The sequence below is a fragment of the Canis lupus genome, chromosome 1 (genome assembly GCF_003254725.2).
Source record: "Canis lupus dingo isolate Sandy chromosome 1, ASM325472v2, whole genome shotgun sequence".
Taxonomy (NCBI): domain Eukaryota; kingdom Metazoa; phylum Chordata; class Mammalia; order Carnivora; family Canidae; genus Canis; species Canis lupus.
This window is the reverse complement of record NC_064243.1, coordinates 102,211,838-102,236,137: the sequence shown is the minus strand read 5'-3', so window position 1 is coordinate 102,236,137 and position 24,300 is coordinate 102,211,838. Positions and strand designations below refer to the sequence as shown.

The 24,300-nt window shown below is 43.0% G+C and overlaps 1 protein-coding gene across 1 annotated transcript; it reads left to right on the top strand.

Annotated features, from left to right (window-relative positions):
• Window positions 1–22,741, top strand: NLRP9 (NLR family pyrin domain containing 9). The gene is made up of 9 exons (XM_025421894.3): window positions 1–307; window positions 3,082–4,642; window positions 6,240–6,395; window positions 13,229–13,396; window positions 15,437–15,607; window positions 18,988–19,158; window positions 20,443–20,613; window positions 21,077–21,247; window positions 22,373–22,741. The coding sequence occupies exons 1-9, from the start codon at window positions 28–30 to the stop codon at window positions 22,503–22,505; spliced, it is 2,982 nt and encodes a 993-aa protein (XP_025277679.1). The 5' UTR covers window positions 1–27; the 3' UTR covers window positions 22,506–22,741.
• Window positions 22,742–24,300: the final 1,559 nt, after the last annotated feature.

The window sequence follows — 24,300 nt, the reverse complement described above, 5'->3', positions numbered from 1 at the left end:
TTTCCAAGCTGACAATCCCAGGACAAGATGACTGAATCCTTTTTTTCGGACTTTGGCTTGTTGTGGTACCTGGAGGAGCTCAAAAAGGAAGAATTCTGGAAATTTAAGGAGCTCCTCAAACAAGAACCTCTGCAACTTGGCCTCAAGCCAATCCCATGGACTGAGTTAAAGAAAGCTTCCAGAGAAGATCTAGCAAAGTTGTTGGACAAGCATTACCCAGGAAAGCAGGCATGGGATGTGACACTGAACCTATTTCTACAGATCAATCGGCATGACCTCTGGACAAAGGCTCAGGAGGAGATCAGAAGTAAGTACAGGATGAAGGGGCAGGGACCTATGGAGGAAGGTTGATTTGCTGGGAACTTACAAGAATGAAGGTGATCTTACGGGTCAAGAGTCAGGGTCACTGAGTTAGTGGCTATCCTCTCTAGTTGAGAATGTGTTGTGGGTCAAGGAAGACTTGGAGGTCATGGAAGAATTGCAAACCAATTCTGCTCATACACGGGTTAATGATGGACTAGTATGTCCTGTTCATCTAAGGGGTGTCTCCTCATTTTCCTGTCCAAGGCCTAGCCCATGCTGTTATGAGGGATGTCCTGGCTGGAACTCTGTGTCTGCATTGCTAGGTATGCTGATATGGAGTTCCATTATGGTAGTTGAGTGTCTTTTTTTTTTTTTTTTTTTTTTATTCAGGAGAGACAGAGAGAGAGGCAGAGACACAGGCAGAGGGAGAAGCAGGGTCTCTGTGGGCCCGATGTGGGACTCAATCCTGAGGTTCTAGGATCATGCCCTGAGCCAAAGGCAGATGCACAACTGCTGAGCCACCCAGGCATCCCAACTGCCCTTTTGACTAGACCTGCACCAGGGATGATGAGGCAGAATCCTGACACTAGGAAATAACTATAGAGAGCTTATGCCCCTGGCCCTACAGTGAACAGTTCTGATGCCTCAGGTCTTTTTATTCCTACCACTACCCTGAAGTTTACAAACGGTGGTCCTAGCAGCATTCCCTTGTGGTAGATGACTTTTCCAGCAGGGACAGATCTGACTCCAAGTCAGTTCTATTTCCACTCATTGATGGGATTTACGCCCTCTGCTGGGAGGGTACTTTATATTATTATTATTATTATTATTATTATTATTATTATTATTATATTTATTTATTTATTTACTAGAGAGATAGGTTGAGTTGTAAGTCCTGGCAAGCAAAGAAACAAAGTGTCAGACAAGTCATTTAAAAAAATGTACCTTTAATACAGTAACTGAAAGCGGTAGGATGTTTTGCCCAATTTTACATGTTATTCTCTCATTGGTTTTTATCTATTTGTGGGAGTAGACATTCTGTTCTGATAAGTAAGTTGAGCTTCAGATGAATTATAATTGCTCTAAAGTCTCACAGTACAAAGTAGTTGAACCAAGGCATGTCTTCTGGTTGTGGACACCATGTGTAGTGGCTAGTGTCAGTTGCCAAGGCAGTTCCTAAGCAGCAAGCCACTGTTAGGTCAGCTTGCCACATGCCCATAAATTTGGTCTGTAAGGACATAATGAGCCCAGATGGATTTAGAAGGCTCATTGCCCACCGCACGACAGGAACATGAGATTCAGGCTCATGTCAGTTCCTCTTGTCCCCTGAGTCTCTTGGGGCTATGCAGTGGAGCTCAAGCAGACCTGTGTTATAGGAACCCAGAGAGTCAGAGATCCTGATCTTAGGTAGTGACTACTGACAGCCCTGCTCCCTAAACTCCAGAGACAGACACTAGGTTTATTACCTGGCATGTCTCTGGAGAGTGAGAAACATCCCTGAATTTCTCCAGAGGAGAAAGAAAGACTTGTTTTTATCTTTTAGATTTATTTATTTATTTATTTATTTATTTATTTATTTTTTAAAGATTTTATTTATTTATTCATGAGAGACACAGAAAGAGAGAAGCAGAGACACAGGCAGAGGGAGAAGCAAGCTCCATGCAGGGAGCCCGATGTGGGACCCGATCTCGGTACTCCAGGATCATACCCTGAGTCAAAGGCAGACATGCTTAATCACTGAGTCACCCAGGCATCCCAGATTTTATTTATTTATTTGGGAGAGAGTAAGAGAGAGCATGAGTGAGGGGGAGGGGCAGAGAGAGAAGGAGAGGCAGTCTCCCTGCTGAGCAGGGAGCCCAACTCAAGGCTCCATCCCAGGACCCTGGGATCATGACCTGAGCCAAAGGCAGGTGTTTAACCAACTGAGCCCAACTGAGCCCACCTGAAAGATCTGTTTTTAGAAACAAATCTTCCTTTTGCCCGAGAGAGAGGAAGGACCATTGCTACATTCCAAGAATGTTTTCTGTTCATACATCCTTGAACAAACCATCAGTGTCCTTTGCTTGGAAGACATGCAGAAATACTTCACCTAGTGTGGCATATATTTCTCTGATGCAGGTATATTCCTTGTCTACTTTTGGAATTTTCTTGGCCTCCTGTAATGTGTTGCCTTGAACATGGAAGGCATCATCTTAAGGGTGGGTTGAATGAATGATGATTCAGGGATGTGTTTCTGAAATTAACCTGCAGTTAGCATGCTGGAATAGAAATAATTAGTGTTTCAAGTCAGACAGATGTGGGACAGATATCTGATCCTGATATTTATTCACTAGTGCAAATTAATCAAGTGACACTTTCTCCTAACACTTTTTTGGTAAAGTGGGAGTAGAATGAATCCTGATGGGCCGTTAACATGGAAGACACAGTATGTAGGAACATTCTCAGCTCTGATTCCCAGTCAACACTCAGTAAATGATAGTGCCTATGGATTCTTTACTGGGGATATGCCACCCCTTCTTCTGGTTTGGAAGGTAATTCTGAAGCATTCACACTATATGTAGCCTGTAACTCTGAGACAGGCTTCCAGTTTTGGTCAGGTGCTTCCAGGTATGTGATTTTAGATAGATTATAGTCCTGATAAAAACTAAGTTAATGAGCCTGATCCTCTGTGGACATGCAGTAGTCTTTGCACATGTGCTTGAGTAATCTCTAAGGGTTGTTCGGAGTGTCAATGAGTGTGCTTTTTAATTGTCTGGTGTTCTCTCCCTGTGAACTCAGATAAACCAAGCCCATACAGAAATCACATGAAGGAAAAGTTCCGTCTCATATGGGAAAAGGAAACCTGCCTTCCGGTTCCCAATGACTTCTACAAAGAAACCATAAAACATGAGTATGAAAACCTGCATGCTGCATACAGAGCCAGCCAGGCAGAAGAGTCCTCACCCACTGTGGTCTTGCAAGGTCCAGAAGGAATCGGAAAAACAACACTTTTGAGGAAAGTAATGCTGGAATGGGCAGAAGGGAACCTATGGAAGGACAGGTTCACATTTATCTTCTTTCTCAATGGCTGTGAAATGAACATGATTACAGAGACCAGCTTGGTGGAGCTCATCTCCAGGGACCTGCCTCTGTCTTCAGAGCCAGTCGAGGACATCTTGTCTCAGCCAGAGAAGATCCTGTTCATCATGGATGGCTTTGAGGAACTGAAGTTTGACTTAGAGCTTTCGACTCCCTTGTGCAATGACCAGAGGCAGCGACAGCCAATGCAGATTATCCTGAGCAGTTTGCTGCAGAGAAAAATGCTTCCAGAGTCTTCTTTGCTTATCGCATTGGGAACAGAGGGCATGAGAAAAAATTACTGCTTATTGCAGCATCCAAAATACATAACCCTCCCAGGATTCTCTGAACATGAAAGGAAACTGTATTTCTACCATTTCTTCCGTGAGAGGAATAAAGCTCTGAAAGCCTTCAGTTTTGTGAGGGGCAATATCCCATTGTTTGTCTTCTGTCATAACCCCCTTGTTTGCTGGCTGGTCTGTACTTGTATGAAATGGCAGCTGGAGAAAGGAGAAGATCTTGAGATTGTGTCTGAAAGCACCACTTCTTTGTATACATCCTTTTTTATTAGTGTATTCCAATCAAGAAATGAGACATGTCCACCTAAGCACAGCAGAACCCGACTGAAAGGCCTATGTACCTTGGCTGCAATGGGAATATGGACTCGTATGTTTGTGTTTTGCCATGAAGACCTCAGGAGGAATGGTATATCTGAGTCTGATACCTTGATGTGGATGGGCATGAGAATCCTTCAAAGGAGTGGTGAATACTTTACCTTCACACATATGTGCCTCCAGGAGTTTTGTGCTGCCATGTTCTATGTGCTCAAACAGCCCAAGGACAGTCCTAACCCTGCCATTGGAAGTGTGACCCAGCTTGTAACAGCAGGTGTAAGTCAGGTCCAGAGCCCATTGTCTCGGATGATAACATTCTTGTTTGCGTTTTCAACTGAAAAAATAACCAACCTGTTGGAGACATCCTTTGGTTTTCTCTTGTCCAAAGAGCTAAAGCAGGAAATAACCCAATGCCTTAAAAGTTTAAGTCAGTGTGACCCCAATCAGGTGGCGGTGAATTTCCAGGAATTGTTCAGTGGTTTGTTTGAGACCCATGAAAAAGGATTTGTAGCACAAGTGATGGATTTCTTTGAGGAAGTTAATATTTATATAGGTAACACAGAAGACTTGGTGATATCTGCATTCTGCCTAAAACACTGCCAAAATTTGCGGACACTTCACCTGTGTATAGAAAATGTCTTTTCAGATGACTCTGGATCCATCATAAAGTGAGTCCATCTATGAATCTCTCCCACCCACACACCCCATACTTGTAGCTTGTTTTAGTTTCCAACGGGTCCTTCATTGATCCTTATACTTAAAAAAATACATGGCTTTTGTAATCAGAGAGACTTTGCTTTGAATTCTGGCCCTACTATTTGCTAGCTATGTCACCATGAGCAGTAACTTCTTAAATTTTTCTATCTGTGTAAAGAAGGGTAACAGTTTACCTACTTCATGGGGCCAATATGAGGTTGAAAGGTAAGCGGCTTTTAACATTGCCGTGAGCGTGCCCTCCCCCCCATCCCTCGGCCCATAGCATTTGAGCACACCACTGGGAAGGGACTCTTGGAAGCTTGTGCAGTTTCCTCTGAATTTTGCCTGTGGGCTTTTCCTTTTTGCTATTCTAAACTTATATCTTTTCATCTACTAGTTCAGATTACCAACTCATACTTCAGCTCTCAAATACATATCACCTTTCATGGTAACATTTTTGGGTTTTAGTTTTTAAATTGAGGTTTCAGGTACACAACATCACGATTCAGTATTTGTATATGTTACAAAATGATCACCGCAATATGTCTAGTTAACAGCCATCACCAACATAGCTACACAATTCTTTTCCTTGTGATGATAATTTTTTAAAGATTTTATTTACTTTTTAAAAAAATTTTAAATTATTTATTCATGAGAGAGACACACACACAGAGGCAGAGACACAGGCAGAGGGAGAAGCAGGCTCCATGCAGGGAGCATGACTCCATCCCGGGTCTCCAGGATCATGCCCTGGGCTGAAGGCTGCGCTAAACTGCTGAGCCACCCAGGCTGCCCGTTTATTTACTTATTTGAAAGAGAGAGAGACAGAGATAGCATGAGCAGAAGCTGGGAGGAGGGGGCAGAGGGAGAGGGAGAAGCAAACTCCCCGCTGACCAGGGAGCCCAACTTGGGGCTTGATCCCATGATGTGAGCCAAAGGCAGACGCCTAACTGACTGGGCCACCCAGGCATCCCAATAATTTTTTTTTTTTTAAATTTTAAGTAAACTCTATACCCCATGTGGGCCTCAAGCTCATGACCCCAAGATCAGGAATTTCATGGTCTACCAATTGAGCCAGCCAGGCACCCCATGATGTGAACTTTTAAGATCTGTGGTCTCAGCAACTTTCAAAAATATACTATAGTATTATTAACTACAGTCACCATGCTGTACATTACACCTCCATGACATTATTTTATACCTATATGTTCATATTTTTGGGTATAGTTCCGCATCTCACTGATGGATCACCAAGTATCAACCTTTATTTATACAACAGTCAAGTACTGTCACCTAAAAGAGGAAGAAGTAGATACTGAATATGGCTGAGTAGCTTGTCTGGAGTCACAGAGCTAATAAGTGTTTCCAATGGGGCTTGATCCCAATTGTTCTGGGATCAGGGTCCATTTCCTTAACCACTAGGCCATGTTGACTCAGTGCCCCTCCTGCTCTGCCCCTCTCCTTGTACAGGCACTGGTGCTCATCTGTCAACTTTGCGGGGCGCTGGGAATGGAGTCCTCCTTGTTCTGAGCCATTGGAGAGTCAACATCTTTGTTCTCTCATTGACAGTGAGAAGCTTTCCTTTTGGCAAGACTTTTGCTCTGTGTTCACCACCAATGAGAACTTCCAGATGTTAGATTTGGACAACTGTAAGTTCAGTGAGGCCTCCCTGGCGATTCTCTGTAAAGCTCTGGCTCAGCCCGTTTGTAAACTCCAAAAGTTTGTGTAAGTTGGATGTTAATCTGTTCTTTAAAATAGCTTGAGTTTCATTCTTTCTACTCTGGGTTTTTTTCAAAAGACCAATGTGTAAGCACAGAGCTACAATCCAATGTCTTGAGAAAATTTGGGGGGCACTTTCCCTTATACCAATGTTTTATTGAGCAAGAAGCAAACTATGGCAGACAGGGGACTTCAGAACCAAACATGGTCCAGGGGCTCAGTCCCCAGTCATCAAAGGTCCGTTTCTAAGCACAAATGGGGAAGCGCTTGGTTTTCTGTGGCAGGTGGCTGCCAGAGACTACTCCCTTTCTCAGCATATCAGCTTGCTTGTGTGTAGCCTGTTAGTAGGAAGCTACAAGTTCACACTGTCATGAAGAAAGTGTAAGTTTTTAGAGCAGAGTATGCATTTTCAGTGACACCAGCCTTACATTTAGGTTATGTGATCATGTGTGTTTTGGTTGGGGGGTATGTGAAACTGTGGCCTCCATTTTGGTTCTTCTTTAACAGATGTTTTAAATGTAGTGGTTGGAGAGCTGCAGAGGGAAGTTGGTAACATTTGCTGTGATGTTGATGGGTGATTAAATGTTTCCCAAGTATTGAAGGGACCACTGGGAAAATAACCTTAAGTTCATGAAGGAGAAAAATAGTAAGAATAAGCATAGAGACTAGGCAGCATTTATGAAATAGCTCTTTAGCACAGAGCTGGCTTCTTTAGGCACATTCATCACCTGTATGGTTTCCTTTTAATCCTCAGTCTCACTGTCACCTTGATACAGATCAACAAGCCACAGAAGCCCAGAGGAGCACACAGCTACTCCCTGATACTTTGGGTATCTGAGTTTGCCTGGGCCATGTTCTCTTCACCTCCAGAAGCTTATCAATTTCTGCTTAAATGTAACTCCTTCAGCTCAAAGCTTACTTCTTTTTTTTTTTTTTTTAAAGATTTATTTATTTGAGAACTCAGGGGGAGGGGCAGAGGGAAGGAGAATCTCAAGCTGACTTCCTGATGAGTGTGGAGCCTAATGCAGGGCTTGATCCTAGGACCCTGAGATTATGACCAGAGCCTAAATCAACAGTCAGTTATCTAACCTACTGAGCCACCCCAGTGCCCCAAAGCTCACTTCTTCATGGAAGACTTTCTATGCTCTCAAAGCACTTTTTAATGTCTTTTTCATCATGGTTACCACACATCTAATTATTGGTCAATGTCTTTGTGCGGAAGAGTTAAAGTAGCAGGTCTGAGACTGTTGTCCCTAGAAAAGCCTGCTTACTGGGCTGGCCCTTGGCTGGCATGTTGGAACTTGGATTTTGCGGAGAATTCTCACCACCCTAATTGATAAGGGGAGCTCACTGTTCCCATACTGTGTAAACAACATGGTTTATATTGAAGACTTGCTTTCCTTCTGTGAGTCTGAGATTTTGGCTCATGCTGGGCAGTGGGTGCCTCTGTGATCAACCCAATAAACACCCTGGGTGCTGAGTCTGCAATTGGCATCCCTGGTAGATGATTTTTCACAAGTATTGTCACAGTGTGTTGCTGGGGGAATTTACCATGTCCTGGTACAGACTCTTGTAAGCATGCATCTGGTTTCCTCTGGATTTTGCCCTTGTGCCTTCTTCCTTTGCTGATTTTGCTTTGTGTCTTTTCACTGTAATTGATCATAGCCATGAATGTAACTATATGCCAAGTCTTTGGGGTCCTAGCAGGTCACTGAAGCTGGGGGAGGTCTTGAGGACATAGTGTTTCTGTGTTGGGTACAGTACCATGATGGGCGAGATGACACCTTGTTGTCCTCATATATCCAGCTAGCAAAACACAGAGTTTGGTAGGGGCTTATTAAATATCTGTTGAATGAATGAATGGACCCCTGCATTATGAAAATGGGTTCTTTATTTCACATAAGGAAACTGACTGAGAAATAAGCTGGTAAAGACTCCACACAGAGTAAAACATGGGTCATTGCACTTTTGTTTTCTTCTGGGAAATGTGTTAAAGTAGGGGACTAGTGTGTTCACAAATGGGCTTTCAGTATATGAATTTTAGTGCCAGATATGAGGAATAGTATAGCAAGGGAGAGGTCGTGAGTGGGCTTGAAATGAGAGGTCTGTTGGTGAATTAATTAATTAGCTAATTAATAAATTTTTTTTTGTTGGTGGATCTTCATGACAGCATGAAGGAGATGAATAATTTGAGACATCCAGGTGAAGGCATGAATTAAAATGTCCATGTCTTCCCTCAGGTTGCAAAATGAGGAAGATATTTCCTTTTCACAGTGTATGTGGAAACCGGTTGTTGGTATTATACCTAAAATTATTTGGCTCTGTGCCTAGAAAGTATCACTGGATTCATTTTTAAGTGGCCAAACAAGATAGAGATGGTGAGTTTGATCGTTTGTTGTACCAAATATCTAGCCATATGTCTTGGAATTGAGAAATAGTATTCCTTCCTTCCTTTTTTCTCCTGTTCATGGGATTTTAAAAACAGTGTAATTGGGGGCACCAGTGTGGCTCAGTTGGTTAAGCATCTGCTTTTGGCTCAGGTCCTGGTCCCAGGGTCCTGGGATCAAGCCCTGCGATGGGCTCCCTGCTCTGTGGGGAGTTTCCTTCTCCCTTTCTCTCTGCTGCTCCCCCTGCTCATGCTCTCTCTCTCAAATAAATAAATACAAATCTTAAAAAACAAAAACAGTGTAATTAGTAGGATGAATAAAAAATGGGGAGCCTGGCTCATTCCTTTAACTTCAACTCCAATCTCTGTCCCGGTATAGGTTTTGGGGAATGTTGCAGGTAATAGTATTTGGGAATAGACCATCCCATCTGTGATTCCTTGGGTCATACCCATGCTGTGAGCCAGGGAATCCATCCACTTCTCTCAGTCTCTGCTGCTGCTACTCAGCCTCCAGAAACCAGCACCAGTTACCTGGGATGGTCACTCTGATAATTTCTGCCTCAGTATCTTGGATCCTGTTTTGTCTTCTATCAGTGTATGTTTTCTTTCCTCCATATACATGCCAGAGCAATCTTAAAAAATAGCATACCTTAAGACCCTTTCCATGATTTCCCATAACAAGGAAAAAAATTCTACCGGGCATGAGGAGTAGAGCATGGCCATGTGGTATGATCCCTTCCTTCTCTCTGGTTTATTCTCCCCTGCCACTGCCCCCACTGGAGGCTGTAGCCCAAGGACGGTAACTCTTTCAAGTCCTTGACTGAGCTCATTCCTGCTTTAGAATCTTTGTTCTGGCTCTCCCCATTTCTGGACAGTCTTTCTCTAGACTTCCACTTGGTAAGCTCTTCCAAATGCCTTCTCGGACCACCACTCACCCAAAACTGAGCAGCCCCCACCCCAATCACTCCATAACCACATCCTGTGTGCTCTTGTCATGAAATTCTTTCTTCCTTTTTCTCCTGCATCTCCCCTGAGCACAGCATAAGTTCTGATGTGCCTGGTCCTGAGCCACCAGTTCTCGGCTATACCCTCCATACCCTGGCCCACAGTTGGAAGGTAAGGATTTGCTGGTTGAAGAGAGAGCACAGGTAGTTTGTGGCAGTTGAGTAGGTTGAGGATCATCCTTTAAAGCAGAAGATCTTGTGTCAATAAGTATCTGTATCTTTCCCCAGGAATGCCTTTAGAGTGTGGGCCTTTCTTCTGTTACTTACCCTCCTCCCATCTTGCACCAATGCTACCTCTCTCATAAGTACCACAAGACACTAGATTGCTACTGAAGAGTGTATGCCTATTTTGGACAACTTTACTGATTTCTTAGCTTAATCTTGCTTTTGTGTCTTGTTATGTCCAGCTGAGTTTATTATTCTCTGTACATCATTATGTCCAAAGGCTTTTTCAAGAGGCTCTCTGAGTCCACAGTTGGAGTGCATTTGAAGCTAACACTCTCTCCCTTTTAATGGTACCCTTTAATGATGAGAAGGCACATTGAGTGTTTGAGATGTTTTTTCCTTATTTCTTTGAGTCTACTGGCTTATTTCTTAAATGTGGGTTTGTAGAGTACAGATTTTCCTCCAGTTTTATAGAGGTATAATTTATACATAATACGATATTAGTTTTTGGTGTATGACCTGATAATTTGATAAATGTACACATTGTGAAGTGATGGACACAATAAGTCTGGTGCATCACTTCATAGAGTAACACATTTTTTTCTGTAGAACTTTAAGAGAATTTGAAGATCTATTCTCTTAGCAGCTTTCAAATACACAAGACCGTATTATTAACTCTAGTATAGTCATGCTGTACATTGTATTCCCAGGACTTATTTATCTCAAATTGGACATTCATACCTTTTGACTCCCTTCACCCCTTTCACACGGTCCTCTACCTCCACCTCTGACACCCACCAATCTGTTCTTTGTATCTAGGAGTTAGTTTGTTTTTAGGTTCCACATAAAAGTGGAAACACACAGTGTTTGTCTTTCTCTGTCTGACTCATTTTACTTGCAGATATAGAGATTGATACCATTTTCATTCTTGTTCAGTTGTAGGTCATCTCTCTCCCTCTCTCTCTCTCTCTCTCTCTCTTTTAATCCTTTGGTAGTGTTTCAGATTCTTCTTTATCCTTACAAGTTTACCAGTTTTAATATAATGGATCCCTGTGGGAAATTTAACTTAATTTTCCTCGTACTTCCCGTGACTCTCTGAATTGTAGAATGGACAAATGACTAATAAAGCAAATAACTCTTAGTTTTCCTGAACTTAAACACAATTCTATCAGAATTGCTTATGTCTGCTCCAGTAGGGAGGCAAAATCTTGGAACCATTTGTCTTAAGTCATCAAGATAAACTTAGATTTTTATAGGATTTGGACATAATGCAAAGAGATAAAGTGTTCATGTGCACTAGAGTACTGGGCAGGGGTTCCATTCATTGACTCAGTCGTGCTTTCAACAATCTACCTAGGTAAGCACTTTCCTTTCCTTCCAACAGATGGGGAAACTGAGACCTGTAAGGGGTAGGGGCTTGGCAAAGGTCACACAGGTGGTGAAGGGGTCAGCAGGGGTGAGCCCATTAGCCTGGCCTCTGTGGTGCATGGCTCTTAGCTCACCAGGTGCTAATGATCACGATCCTGTGCTTTTTACCTTGTGAACTCCCTTTCCTTAACTATCAGGAAGAGGGAAAGTGAACCAACTGTGTTACCATCAACACTTTTTTTTTTTAAAGATCTATTTAATTATTCATGAGAGAGAGACACACACACAGAGGCAGAGACATAGAGGGAGAAGCAGGCTCCCCACAGGGAGCCTGATCCCGGACTCAATCCTAGGATCACAACCTGAGGGGAAGGCAGGTGCCCAACCGCTAAGCCACCCAGGCGTCCCACTATTAACACTTTTGTTTCAGCTTGTCTCCTTTCCTTGAGGCTGATGGCTTAGATGGGGGTTATTCTTGATTACATGTTTCCCTGCCACGTTCTCTGTTGACTTAGCATTTACTGTTTGCTGCAGCTGCCTGGTTGCCAATCAGTGTTTTCAGGAACGAGGTAGCTTGGGGGCTGCCCTTGTGCACCTCTATGTCTCACAGGTGTCTCCAGATGTCACAGGCACCCTGTTTTCTCTTTGCTGGCCCATCAGCCTGTCTTCTCCTTCCTATGCTGGCCCCCCCAGCCCTTCTTGTGGCCCTCTGCTTCCTCTATCTCTAGCAGGAAGTGCCCTGGGGACCCCCTCACACATTTAGGGAATGACTCTGCCAGAAATTGCCATTATGCTTCCAGGCTGTCATTTCCCTCCTCCAAATATTCTCATCTGTCTTTGGTCTCTAGCCTATTCATAATTCCCATGCTAGTGTTTTAATGTGGCATAATATTTGTTTTACTCTCATTTCTCAAAGTTGATCAGGAGGGGAGGAGTCAGGGTGTGCTCAAGTCATGACCCCAGGAGCTACATTTTATGTGGCCTGTATTTATGAATGCATATAAATGAATATAAAGTATAAATGTGGGATCCCTGGGTGGCGCAGCGGTTTGGCGCCTGCCTTTGGCCCAGGGCACGATCCTGGGGACCCGGGATCGAATCCCACATCGGGCTCCCGGTGCATGGAGCCTGCTTCTCCCTCTGCCTGTGTCTCTGCCTCTCTCTCTCTCTCTCTGTGACTATCATAAATAAATAAAAATTAAAAAAAAGTATAAATGTAATATGTATATGGCTTATAAAAATCAAAGCCAACATGCATTGGTCATGTTCCAGGCACCACAATAAATTTTAATTTCATAACCATCATAACACTGTTTCATGAAGAAACTAAGAAGTTAATCTGCATTTGCCCAACCTTGCAAAAGTATCCAGGAGAAAAGCAAAAATTGGAATCGTTTTCTGTAACCCTGGAAACTGAGTCTTTAATAATGGCAGATATGGTCTTTTGTTTTTATTGTCTCCTTTAGGAAAAAAAAAAAAGCCTATAGTTTTTTTTTTAAACAAATGCATCCTTTCCTTGGGGAGCCCAGTCTTGCTCAGAGCATGAATTCAAATACTGCATTTCCACTGTATGTCAGGCCCTATGCTAGACCTGTAGATGCAACAAGGCACAGACATAGTGTTCCCATCCTGACAGTGTTTAAAATTTAATATGGGATCAGTCTGGCACACCTCCCTTATAGTGTGTGCTGTGGTATGCAGACATGCAGACAGTAGGAAGAAACAGGAGAGGGCCTAGTGGCTGAGCCTCTATGCTTGTCTGTCATCTGAAAATCCCAGAGAGAATGTATAGGTGAGAGTAACCGGTATCTAGAATGGTGTTGTGAGCCTAAGAATGGCAGGCAGGAGGGTTGTGTGGTTCTTACTTTGTGCTTGGACTTCATCGCATGAATCCACCATTTCCCCATATTTTGTAGGTATAATTTTGCTTCTGACTTTGGAAGTAGCCCAGCCTTGCATAAGGCCATTCTTCATAACCCTCATCTAAAACACCTGAACCTGCATGGCTCTAGTCTCTCCCACGTGGATGTCAGACAGCTGTGTGAGATGCTGAAGCACCCTACATGCAGCATAGAAGAGCTGATGTAAGTCTCTGGTTGTCCCTACTCGGTGATGTTTCTTGTCCAGTATGGAATTTGCAGTTTGAATATGTCCATTTCTTTCCCACATCAGCTTTTGTCTCTTGAAAATTTTCCATCTTAGCATCTCCCAACCTCAGAAGAGCCATCTTCAGATCTCTCAGAAAGTTTGTTGTAGCTTTCCTTTCTTTGATACTCACTTGTATTGCTTCTTGTGGAAACCTGACCTTCCCCTTCTTGGTTCTGTCCTCAACCAACCATGCCAAGACCAGAACTCCATTTTTTTCCTCCTTAAGATATATATTTTAAAAGATTTTATTTATTTATTCATGAGAGATGAGAGAGAGAGAGACAGAGACAGAAGGAGAAGCAGGCTCCATTCAGGGAGCCTGATGTGGGACTCGATCCCGGGACTCCAGGATCACACCCCAGGCGGAAGGCAAGTGCTAAACCTCTGAGCCACCCAGAGATCCCTTCCTCCTGAAGATATTACTAAGAACTTAAAATGAGGAATCTGATAAATCTTATCAATGATCACAGGTGTGCTCTTGTGAATCTGGTAGGTGACAACATTGAGCCCAGAGGATAAGTAATTTGCCCTACATCACTTCTTCCTCTTGAAAATTACCTGGGCTGCCCCTACCATGGTTGAGGGTCTCTAGACAGGCTCAATCTATGTTTCAGCAGAAAGTAAAAGGGAGAAGTAATAAAGGTAGCAATAAACAAAACCAACTCATTAAACCTACCTGGCAAATGTGCTCTTTCCTGGTTCAGTGTCTTTTCTTTGCTGTAACAGTTGCAAATATAATTAATGGATTCACGTACACTTGGTTAGTTGTAATTCTGTCAAGATTCATCAGGAAAGAGGGGCACATTTCATGCATAAGAGTTGTTTGAACATACAGGCTTTCTATAGATCCTGTTACTCATTTGAGCTATTTCCCTATCATGACATTTGATTTCTCTACTCAGGAGGAAACTTAAAATTCCTTTGTATTTTGATCTACTTCATATTATGCCATTTGCATAGGATTTTAATATTCTACATTAGCATAAGAATTGGGGAACAGGAAATCAGGGGTCAGGTGTAGACATTTATTGCTGAAAACTTTGCCTCTTTGGGGCAGACAATCTGTACTCTTGACTTTGGTTTTGTTTTGGGAGTGGGAGGTCCCCCAAATCAGGTTCTCCCCAGACCATTAGTTCTCAACAGAGAGCAGTTTTGTCCCTCAGGAAATGTCAGTGTCTGGAGACATTTTTGATAGTCATCATTGCCTTGGGAGGACCCTATAGGCATCTAGTGGGTGGAGTTCAGGGATGCTGCTCAACATCTCACAACACACAGGACAGCTCCTGCATCAAAGATTTTTCTGGTTCAATGTGTCAATAGTGCTGAGATTAAGAAACCTGCTCTAGCCTATGAGTAGCTCTCTCTCTCTCTCTTTTTTTAAAAGGTTTTTTATTTTTAAGTAATCTCTATACCCAACTTGGGGGCTTGGACTCACAACCCTGAGACCAAGAGTCATATGCTCCATCAACTGACCAGCCAGGAGCCCCCATGAGATGTTTTTTTAAGCTGCATTAAGGCTCAGACCAGGGTTTCCCAGCCTCAGAACTATTGACAGATAATCAGATCATCAGGCTTATTGAGCTCCAGGTCATTCTTTGCTTTGGGGGGCTGTCCACAACAATGTAGGATGTTGAGAAGCATCCTTGATCTCCCTCTATTAGGTGCCAATAGCGCCCCTCTCCCTTTGTGACCACCAACAATATCTCCAGACTCTGAAAAATGAAAAAGGTGAAAAATCAGTCCCTGTTGGAAACTGGCTCAGATTTTTTTCTAACTTTGGTGGTAAGCAGTAAGAGATTAATAAATAAAGTCATATAATTACACTGTGCTTTTAAAGTCTGGAATATAGATGGCAGATCTGCTGGTGTGAGACCAGAGGCTGGTCTCTAGAGACTAAAGGCTGAGATCCATGGCCAGTTTGGCATGAGCTACTCAAAGCCTGTAGCCATGTCCCACAGCATGTGTTTCATGTGCAGGTTGGGAATGTGTGACATCACAGCAGAAGCTTGTGAAGAAATTGCCTCTGTCCTTGTCTGCAACAAGAAGCTGAAGCTTCTCTCTCTGGCAGAAAACCCCCTGAGGAACGAAGGCATGCTGATGCTGTGTGACGCCCTGAAGCACCCAGACTGTGTGCTGGAGACATTGCTGTAAGTCCATCTGGGCAAGCAGGCTCTGGTGAGACTGTGAAAGTATGCATATGTGCCCCTAGGTAGTCAAGGCAACCAAATGCTTACTGAAGGAGGCTGTAGAGCAGACTCTGTAGTCAGATCTGACTCTCCATGCCCTGCCAATAAAATGCAGTCCACACAAACACCTTCTCCACAGAGGCACCATGAGGTTGAGTTCAAGAGTGGAAAACCTGCCCTTAGGTGCCTTACATCTACTTGAGATGTCCAGTAAATCCTCATTATTGTGAAGAAGGACCATGTCTTCAATATATTGGGTGCTGGGGAGAGGGAGCATATAAACAATTGATACAAGGCATTCATCTGATTCCTTTTAGGAACAGGGTTCATACATTCTAGGTTACTACTGGGATTCTACAGAGCTGCCATTTCTCTCCTCCTATATAGAGTGAAGTGCTTCCTTTGCTTCAGGTGGTCTACCAGGGCAGCAGTAGAGTGGGTCCTCTGTCCGGTGAGGCCACACAGGCAACTTAGTGTTAAATCAGGCAGAATGCTGTGGTGCCTTAAAGTGAGGGCAGGTGCAAGAATACCAAATCCATGGGCATACATGGGTAGTCTAGAAACAAAATTTCTTTGTGTGCACGTATGTGTGCATATAGAGGTATGCATTGTACACACACACACACACACACACACACAATGGCATCTAAGACAGGAGAGGGAAAAGACTGCTATCGTTGAGATGACATTCTAGACTGTATAAGGAAATCAACAGTAAAATACATTCCAAGAACATTAAACACTGAAACCAAGCTAGGAAGGGAGGAAAAGGAAGGGAGGAAAAGGAAGGAAGGGAAAGGAAGGAAGGAAGGGAAAGAGAGGAAGGAGTAAAGGAAGAAGAAAGGAAGGAAGAAAGGAGGGGAGGAAGGAGGAAAGAAAGAGGCCTTTAAGGCCTTTAACTTATAAAGATTAAAATGAAAAATCTTCAAGGGTATGAAAGAAATGACACATTGCAAGATGGAAAGATTTGGCTATTAAACAACTGGCTGATACCATACAATGTCTGGTAATTGTGCTGTATTTTTCTAAAGGGTTCTTCAAGATATATCACTTAAGGGGTTTTTTCACTTATTTGTTTTTACACTTGAATCTTTATTCCTTAAAAATATGTGGAATTTAAGAAACAAAGCAAACAAATGAAGGGAAAAAAAGAGACAAAAAACCCAGGCATTTAAATACAGAGAACAGGGATCCCTGGGTGGCGCAGCGGTTTAGCTCCTGCCTTTGGCTCAGGGCGCGATCCTGGAGACCCGGGATCAAATCCCACATCAGGCTCCCGGTGCATGGAGCCTGCTTCTCCCTCTGCCTATGTCTCTGCCTCTCTCTCTCTCTCTCTCTCTCTCTCTCTCTGCGTGTGTGACTATCGTAAATAAATAAAAATTAAAAAAAAATACAGAAAACAAACTGGTGGTGGCAGGATGGGTGACATCATGAAATAGGTGATGGGGATCAAAAGCGCACTCATCGTGATGAGCACTGACGGGTAGAATTATGAAATCACTATTTTGTACACCCAAAACTATTATAACACTGTATGTTATACTTCAATAAAATTTTTTTAAAATGAAAGACTACTTACTAAACATGCAGGAATGTCACTAGTAATTTTAAAGGCAAAAATGTTCAACAGAATGATATACCCTTTACAACAAATGCACAAAATTTTAAAATATATTTCACTTGGCCAGGATTCTGCAAAATGGATAAGTTGCTACTATGATTGGAATATTAATTTGAGTTTTTTCAAAGTTAGCAAGTAAATCAAGAAAGTGAAATGAAAAGTTTTTTTTTTTTTTTTAAAGTTTTAATAGTAAGCTTCAGCACTTCAAAAAAATTTTTTTGGTACAAGGTAGTAATTCAGTATAAGTTAAATTGGCAAAAATGCAAGTGGAGATATTCAGGAAGTGTATGGAGTAGTGAAGTCACTGGAGATTATATTATGCAGCCATTAAAATATTAGTGAGTTTTTAAAATACTGGAAAATGCTTATTATTATTATTATTATTTCTCCTTCTCCTCCTTCTCCTTCTCCTTCTCCTTCTCCTTCTCCTTCTCCTTCTCCTTCTCCTTCTCCTTCTCCTTCTCCTTCTCCTTCTTCTTCTTCTTCATTTGTTTATTTATTAGAGAGAGAGAGGCAGAGACACAGGCAGAGACAGAAGCAGGCTCCATGCAGGGAGCCTGAGGCGGGACTTGATCCTGGGTCTCCAGGATCACGCCCTGGGGCGAAGGCGGCGCTAAAGTGCTGCGCCACCGGGCTGCCCGAAAATGCTTATTTCATTGAAAAAAGTATGAATTATGTGCCCATTGTCTGATCTCAAAAATGAGACCAGAAGGAAAACCCATTACAGGTGAGTGGTATTTGCTTACCAGGGACTTATGCTTTCTTCCTGCCAGAGGTCCTACTCAAGTGTTCCCTGAAGCCCAGGCAAGCAACTGGAGTGGGTGGGGGGCAGGGTGGGGGTACTGGTGAATTAGCACCTGCCGCTTTCATGGAGAAGTTTTTGTTCCCCTCCACCTATTGTTTGCCATATGACCATCTGTGGTGGAATTTCAGGTAGCTGGCTTGTCTGTGGGAGTAGAAGTGTGGAATTCCTTTTTTTTTTTTAAGATTTTATTTATTTATTCATGAGAGACACAGAGGTAGAGACATAGGCAGAGGGAGAAGCAGGCTCCCTGTGGGGAGCCTGATGTGGGATTTGGTGCAAGGATCATGGGATCAAGACCTGAGCCAAAGGCAGATGCTCAACAACTGAGCCACCCAGGTGCTCCCAGAAGTGTGGAGTTCCATGTGAAATCTCTTGATTCTTAAATGTTGACTGCTAATTAAAAATATATGTTAAACATAATGTCAACTAAATTCACCATATCCAGGGATCATGTTCAGTTGTGAGCTACCAGGTTGTGACTTGTACCTTACGCTTTCCACTATTTTCCAAATTTCTGACAGTGGGCTTACAAGAACTCAGAACCACAAAACTAATTTTAAAATAATATTTTAAAAGAAAAATCATGTTTAGTAGGATGTCATCCAGCACATTCCTCCAAATAATAAGTATACCATATCATGGAGAAGGAATGACTTTGGCTAATGTCGCCCAGCTGATGGTGATCTGACCTGGAACTGGAATCTGAGATTCTGTTTCCCAGTTTGAGACGCCCTATTCCCTATTACATTCTTGCCTTTGTGTTTTTGCAGCGGGTGTGCATGCTCTAATCCTCTTACTTTTCTCAAGTGATCATGGAGTAGGAGGAATAACTTGAGTTTTGCATATGGCTTCGTGAAAATATTACCAAAGAGCTAGAGTGGGTTGACAAGTTGAGTTGCATGTGTATCTTTGCAGGCTGATGTGCTGCTGCCTCACCTCTGTGGCCTGTGACTACATCTCCCAAGCCCTTTTGTGCAACAAATCCCTGTCCTTTCTTGATCTGGAGTCAAATTTCCTGAAAGATGATGGAGTGGCATCTCTTTGTGAGGCACTGAAGCACCCAAATTGCCACATCGAGCAGTTGTGGTATGTCTGGCTGTGATTTGCATGCCTGCCAGATTTACTTTTTTTTTTAATCAGCATCCCAGAAAGGAAATGGGAAGGGGTAAAATCATGGGGTCTGCTGAAAGAAAGCAAAGCTAAATGTTGACCCTGCCTGATACGTGTGGGAGTGTCCAGTGTTGTTGATGTGTGTGAGCTTGACAGGACTTGGTAGGACACACTACTCTGGAGTAGGGTCCCTGGCCTCTGGAAGCCCAGAAATGGAGTCCCAAGTGCCCTGGGCTAGCTGGGTGAACTTGTGAGGGTGCTCACCTCTCCTCCAGTGGGACATGAGGATAAGTATGTTTCCCACATCAAAGAATCAAAGTGACCAGCAGGAATAACACAAAGAACTATTACCAAAGACTTGCCCCAAACAAGCATGCAGTAAATGATGGCAGGAGGCATATAGCATAGGAATTGTTCATGGCTTTCACTGGGCACTGGAAACTCTTCTGGGTAGATAAGATGAATTGGTAAATGAAATGCTCCAGTATCTCTTTTCCATGGAGTAAATTTTATGGAGTGTTTCACATACGCGAGTACGCACACGTACAGCATGATTGCTTAATCTCAGCACTTTTTGCCTAGATCATTCTTTATTGTGGGGAGTGGCTGTCCTGTGCTTTGTAGGATGTTTAACGCCATCTCTGGCTCCTACCCACTAGATGTCAGTAGTACCCTCTCTCTTCCAGTGTGGCAAACCAAAATTGCAAGCATTGCCCAATGTCCCCTGGGGCGGGGTCGGGGGGGTGGGGGACAAATGTCATTCCTGTTTGAGAACCACAGAGTTATATATATATATATATATGTGTGTGTGTGTGTGTGCGCCTGCACAATGTGTGTGTGCATATACACATGTGTACTCATCAGACTTATTAATACATATATACATTTTAGCAGGTGTTATGTACTGTGGGGAGCTCAGAAATGGGACAGAGACTGGGGACATGAGACTATATAAAATATTCAGGGAGGTCCTCACCAAAGGTAACATTTGTGCAGAGATTTGGAAGAAGTGAGGGAGTATTTGGGCAGGAGCATTGCAACCAGCGAGAACAGGAGCAGAGGCCCCAGGGGAGCAGAGACAGACAGCAGAGTTACAGTCCAGTGTGTTGGGCAGGAAGGTGGAAGAACTGAAGTCATGGAATCATCACCATCTCAGAAGTACTTGGGCACTTCCTCCTTCATATGAGTAAACGAAAACAAGCCAAGCCATGCAAGGTGGGACCTCATGATTGTATCTGTTGGTGTATATTCCCCCCCCAGGTTGGCAGATTGTTCCCTCACTTCTCTTTGTTGTAAGAACCTCTCTGATGTTCTTGTTTGCAATGAAAAACTAAAGATCTTGAAACTAGGGAGCAATGACATACAAGATGCTGGTGTCAAGCAGTTATGTGAAGCTCTGAAGCATCCAGACTGTAAAGTAGAGCATCTTGGGTAAGTGTCCCCTGATTGCCTTTATGATAAGACTTACCTATATCAGGACTAGGAAAACATAGCGATTAGTGGTATGTAAAGAAGCAAGTTTGAGAACAAGTGTGTCTGGGATGATCTGATAAGTGAAATGAAGCCTATGAAGCCAGGGCTTGCTCAACTTTGTCTCTATTGATACTTGGGACTGGGTGATGTTTTGCTGTGGTGGGGAAGGGGACTGTCCTGTTCATTGTATGATGTTCAGTTGTATCCCTGGCTTCTTTTTATCTGTGAGATGCCAGTAGAATTCCCCAGCTATGTCAAATGTCTCTAGATGTTGCCACATGTCCCCCAGGGGACATGGTGGCCCTGGTTGAGAACCACTGATCTAGACTGTAAAGTCCCCTGCTCGGAGGCACGGAGTTTGGCATCTCACAGTGGTGTGTCTTCTGGCCTGCCAAAGCCGGTATATTTTTCCCTGTTGCAGGCTGGATATGTGTCAGCTCACTACTGCCTGTTGTGAGGCGCTGGCCTCGGCTCTCACTGTCTGCAAGTCACTGAAGAGCTTGAATTTGCACTGGATTAGTTTGGACCGTGATGGGGCGGTGGTGCTGTGCGAAGCCCTGAACCACCTGGACTGTGCCCTGCAGCAGCTTGGGTAAGTGGATGTCCTTTCCCTCAGTAAAAAGTAACTTCAGGGTGAGGTTAGCCTATGGTAGGTTTTCCTAATTTTGGCATGACTGACATTTGGGTCAGAGAGTCCTTTGCTGTGGGGGCTGTCCTACACATTGCAGGATGCTGAACAGGATCCCTGGCCTCTCCCTGTACATTATATGCCCGTAGCACCTTCTCCTGGTCATGATGACGAAGTTGCTAAGAGACAGTTTAATTGTTTTCATCACAAAAAGTCATAGGGGTGCCTGTGTGGCTCAGTCAGTTAAGTGTCTGCCTTCGGCTCAGATCATGATCCCAGAGTCCTGGAATCAAGCCCCACTTTGGGTCCCCTGCTCAATGGAGAGTCTGCTTCTTCCTCTGCCCCTCCTCCTGCAGTCTCTGTCTCTCAAATAAATATATAAAGTCTTAAAAATAAAAACTATAATAATGTGACATGATGGAGGTGTTAGCTAATGCTAAGTTGGTAATCATTTGGCAATATATATAGATATAGCAAACTAATGTGTTGTATACCTTAAACTTATTCAATGTTATATGTCAATCATATCTCAATAAAATAATAATAAATTAATGGAAGATTACGCAGATTAAAACAGAATAGCTATAACATCCATTCCCTGAAATAAAAACCAAATATCTCCAGACCTTGTCCAATGTCCCCTGAGGGGCAGAATTGCCCCAAGCAAGAACTGCTGCCTTACTATGAACACCACCTCCTGCTAGTATTGCCCATAAAGATGGAACATCAGCTCAGACATGGTGGCAGTTCTGACCCAGAAGCACTTTTCTAGAAGAGTAGTAGTGGTCATCATTGTTCTGAACATCATATTTGCATGTGAAGTGTATGTATTTGATATCTGTTGAGTGAATATTTGGGTGTCCTCCACACACTAGGCCCCTGGATGACACGCTGAGGAGGAACAGAATGGATCATATCCCTGTTGTCTGCATTCCTATCCCATTGGATTAGGATATGTGCTTTCTCTGCACACTCAAAATGATTTTCCCAGTTACTTCCAGAGAAGAATGGCTTGGAAGGAGGCACTGGGATGTAGAGAGGCAAAAAATCATGCATATAGTCAAGAAAACTTTATTTTTATTTTCTCAGGTTGGACAAATCTGTTTTTGATAAGGAGATTCAGATGCTGCTCACAGCTGTGGAAGAGAAAAACCCCCACCTGACCATTTCCCATCTACTCTGGATCAACAAAGAGTACAGGATCAGGGGTGTGCTTACCTGATGGGGAACATCTCAAGTAATCTTCTCACAAAGGCTTCTCACTGATCACAGTGAGCCTTACTTCTCCTAGCACACCCTGTCCTGTAGACTGTAATACATGGTGGTGGGGGCTGTGATTTCAGACCTGTCCCTTTACAGTGTCCTAGTGATATGACTGTGGATGTGCCATAGTGCCTAAGCCCACAACCCCACCTTTAAAATTCCCATCTTACCTTGCACTAGTTAGAGGAACACATTAAATGGATAAATACTCTGGAAAGCATGACTTTATTTTCTTGGTGAATGTCTTGGGATGTAGGAGCTTGGATTTTTAAGTTCTAAATACTTTATTGTATTCTATTTTTTTAATAAATTAATTTTTTATTGGTGTTCAATTTGCCAACATACAGAATAACACCCAGTGCTCATCCCATCAAGTGTCCCCCTCAGTGCCCGTCACCCACTCACCCCCACCCCCCGCCCTCCTCCCCTTCCACCACCCCTAGTTCGTTTCCCAGAGTTAGGAGTCTTTATGTTCTGTCACCCTTTCTGATATTTCCGTTTCTTCTCCCTTCCCTTATATTCCCTTTCACTATTATTTATATTCCCCAAATGAATGAGAACATATAATGTTTGTCCTTCTCCGATTGACTTACTTCACTCAGCATAATACCTTCCAGTTCCATCCACGTTGCAGCAAATGGTGGGTATTTGTCGTTTCTAATGGCTGAGTAATATTCCATTGTATACATAAACCACATCTTCTTTATCCACTCATCTTTTGATGGACACCGAGGCTCCTTCCACAGTTTGGCTATTGTGGACATTGCTGCTATAAACATCGGGGTGCAGGTGTCCCGGCGTTTCATTGCATCTGTATCTTTGGGGTAAATCCCCAACAGTGCAATTGCTGGGGCATAGGGCAGGTCAATTTTTAACTCTTTGAGGAACCTCCACACAGTTTTCCTGAGTGGCTGCACCAGTTCACATTCCCACCAACAGTGCAAGAGGATTCCCTTTTCTCCTCATCCTCTCCAACATTTGTTGTTTCCTGCCTTGTTAATTTTCCCCATTCTCACTGGTGTGAGGTGGTATCTCATTGTGGTTTTGATTTGTATTTCTCTGATGGCAAGTGATGCAGAGCATTTTCTCATGTGCGTGTTGGCCATGTCTATGTCTTCCTCTGAGAGATTTCTGTTCATGTCTTTTGCCCATTTCATGATTGGATTGTTTGTTTCTTTGGTGTTGAGTTTAATAAGTTCTTTATAGATCTTGGAAACTAGCCCTTTATCTGATACGTCATTTGCAAATATCTTCTCCCATTCTGTAGGTTGTCTTTTGGTTTTGTTGACTGTATCCTTTGCTGTGCAAAAGCTTCTTATCTTGATGAAGTCCCAATAGTTCATTTTTGCTTTTGTTTCTTTTGCCTTCGTGGATGTATCTTGCAAGAAGTTACTGTGGCCGAGTTCAAAAAGGGTGTTGCCTGTGTTCTCCTCTAGGATTTTGAAGGAATCTTGTCTCACATTTAGATCTTTCATCCATTTTGAGTTTGTCTTTGTGTATGGTGAAAGAGAGTGGTCTAGTTTCATTCTTCTGCATGTGGATGTCCAATTTTCCCAGCACCATTTATTGAAGAGACTGTCTTTCTTCCAATGGATAGTCTTTCCTCCTTTATCGAATATTAGTTGACCATAAAGTTGAGGGTCCACTTCTGGATTCTCTATTCTGTTCCATTGATCTATGTGTCTGTTTTTGTGCCAGGACCACACTGTCTTGATGACCACAGCTTTGCAGTATAGCCTGAAATCTGGTATTGT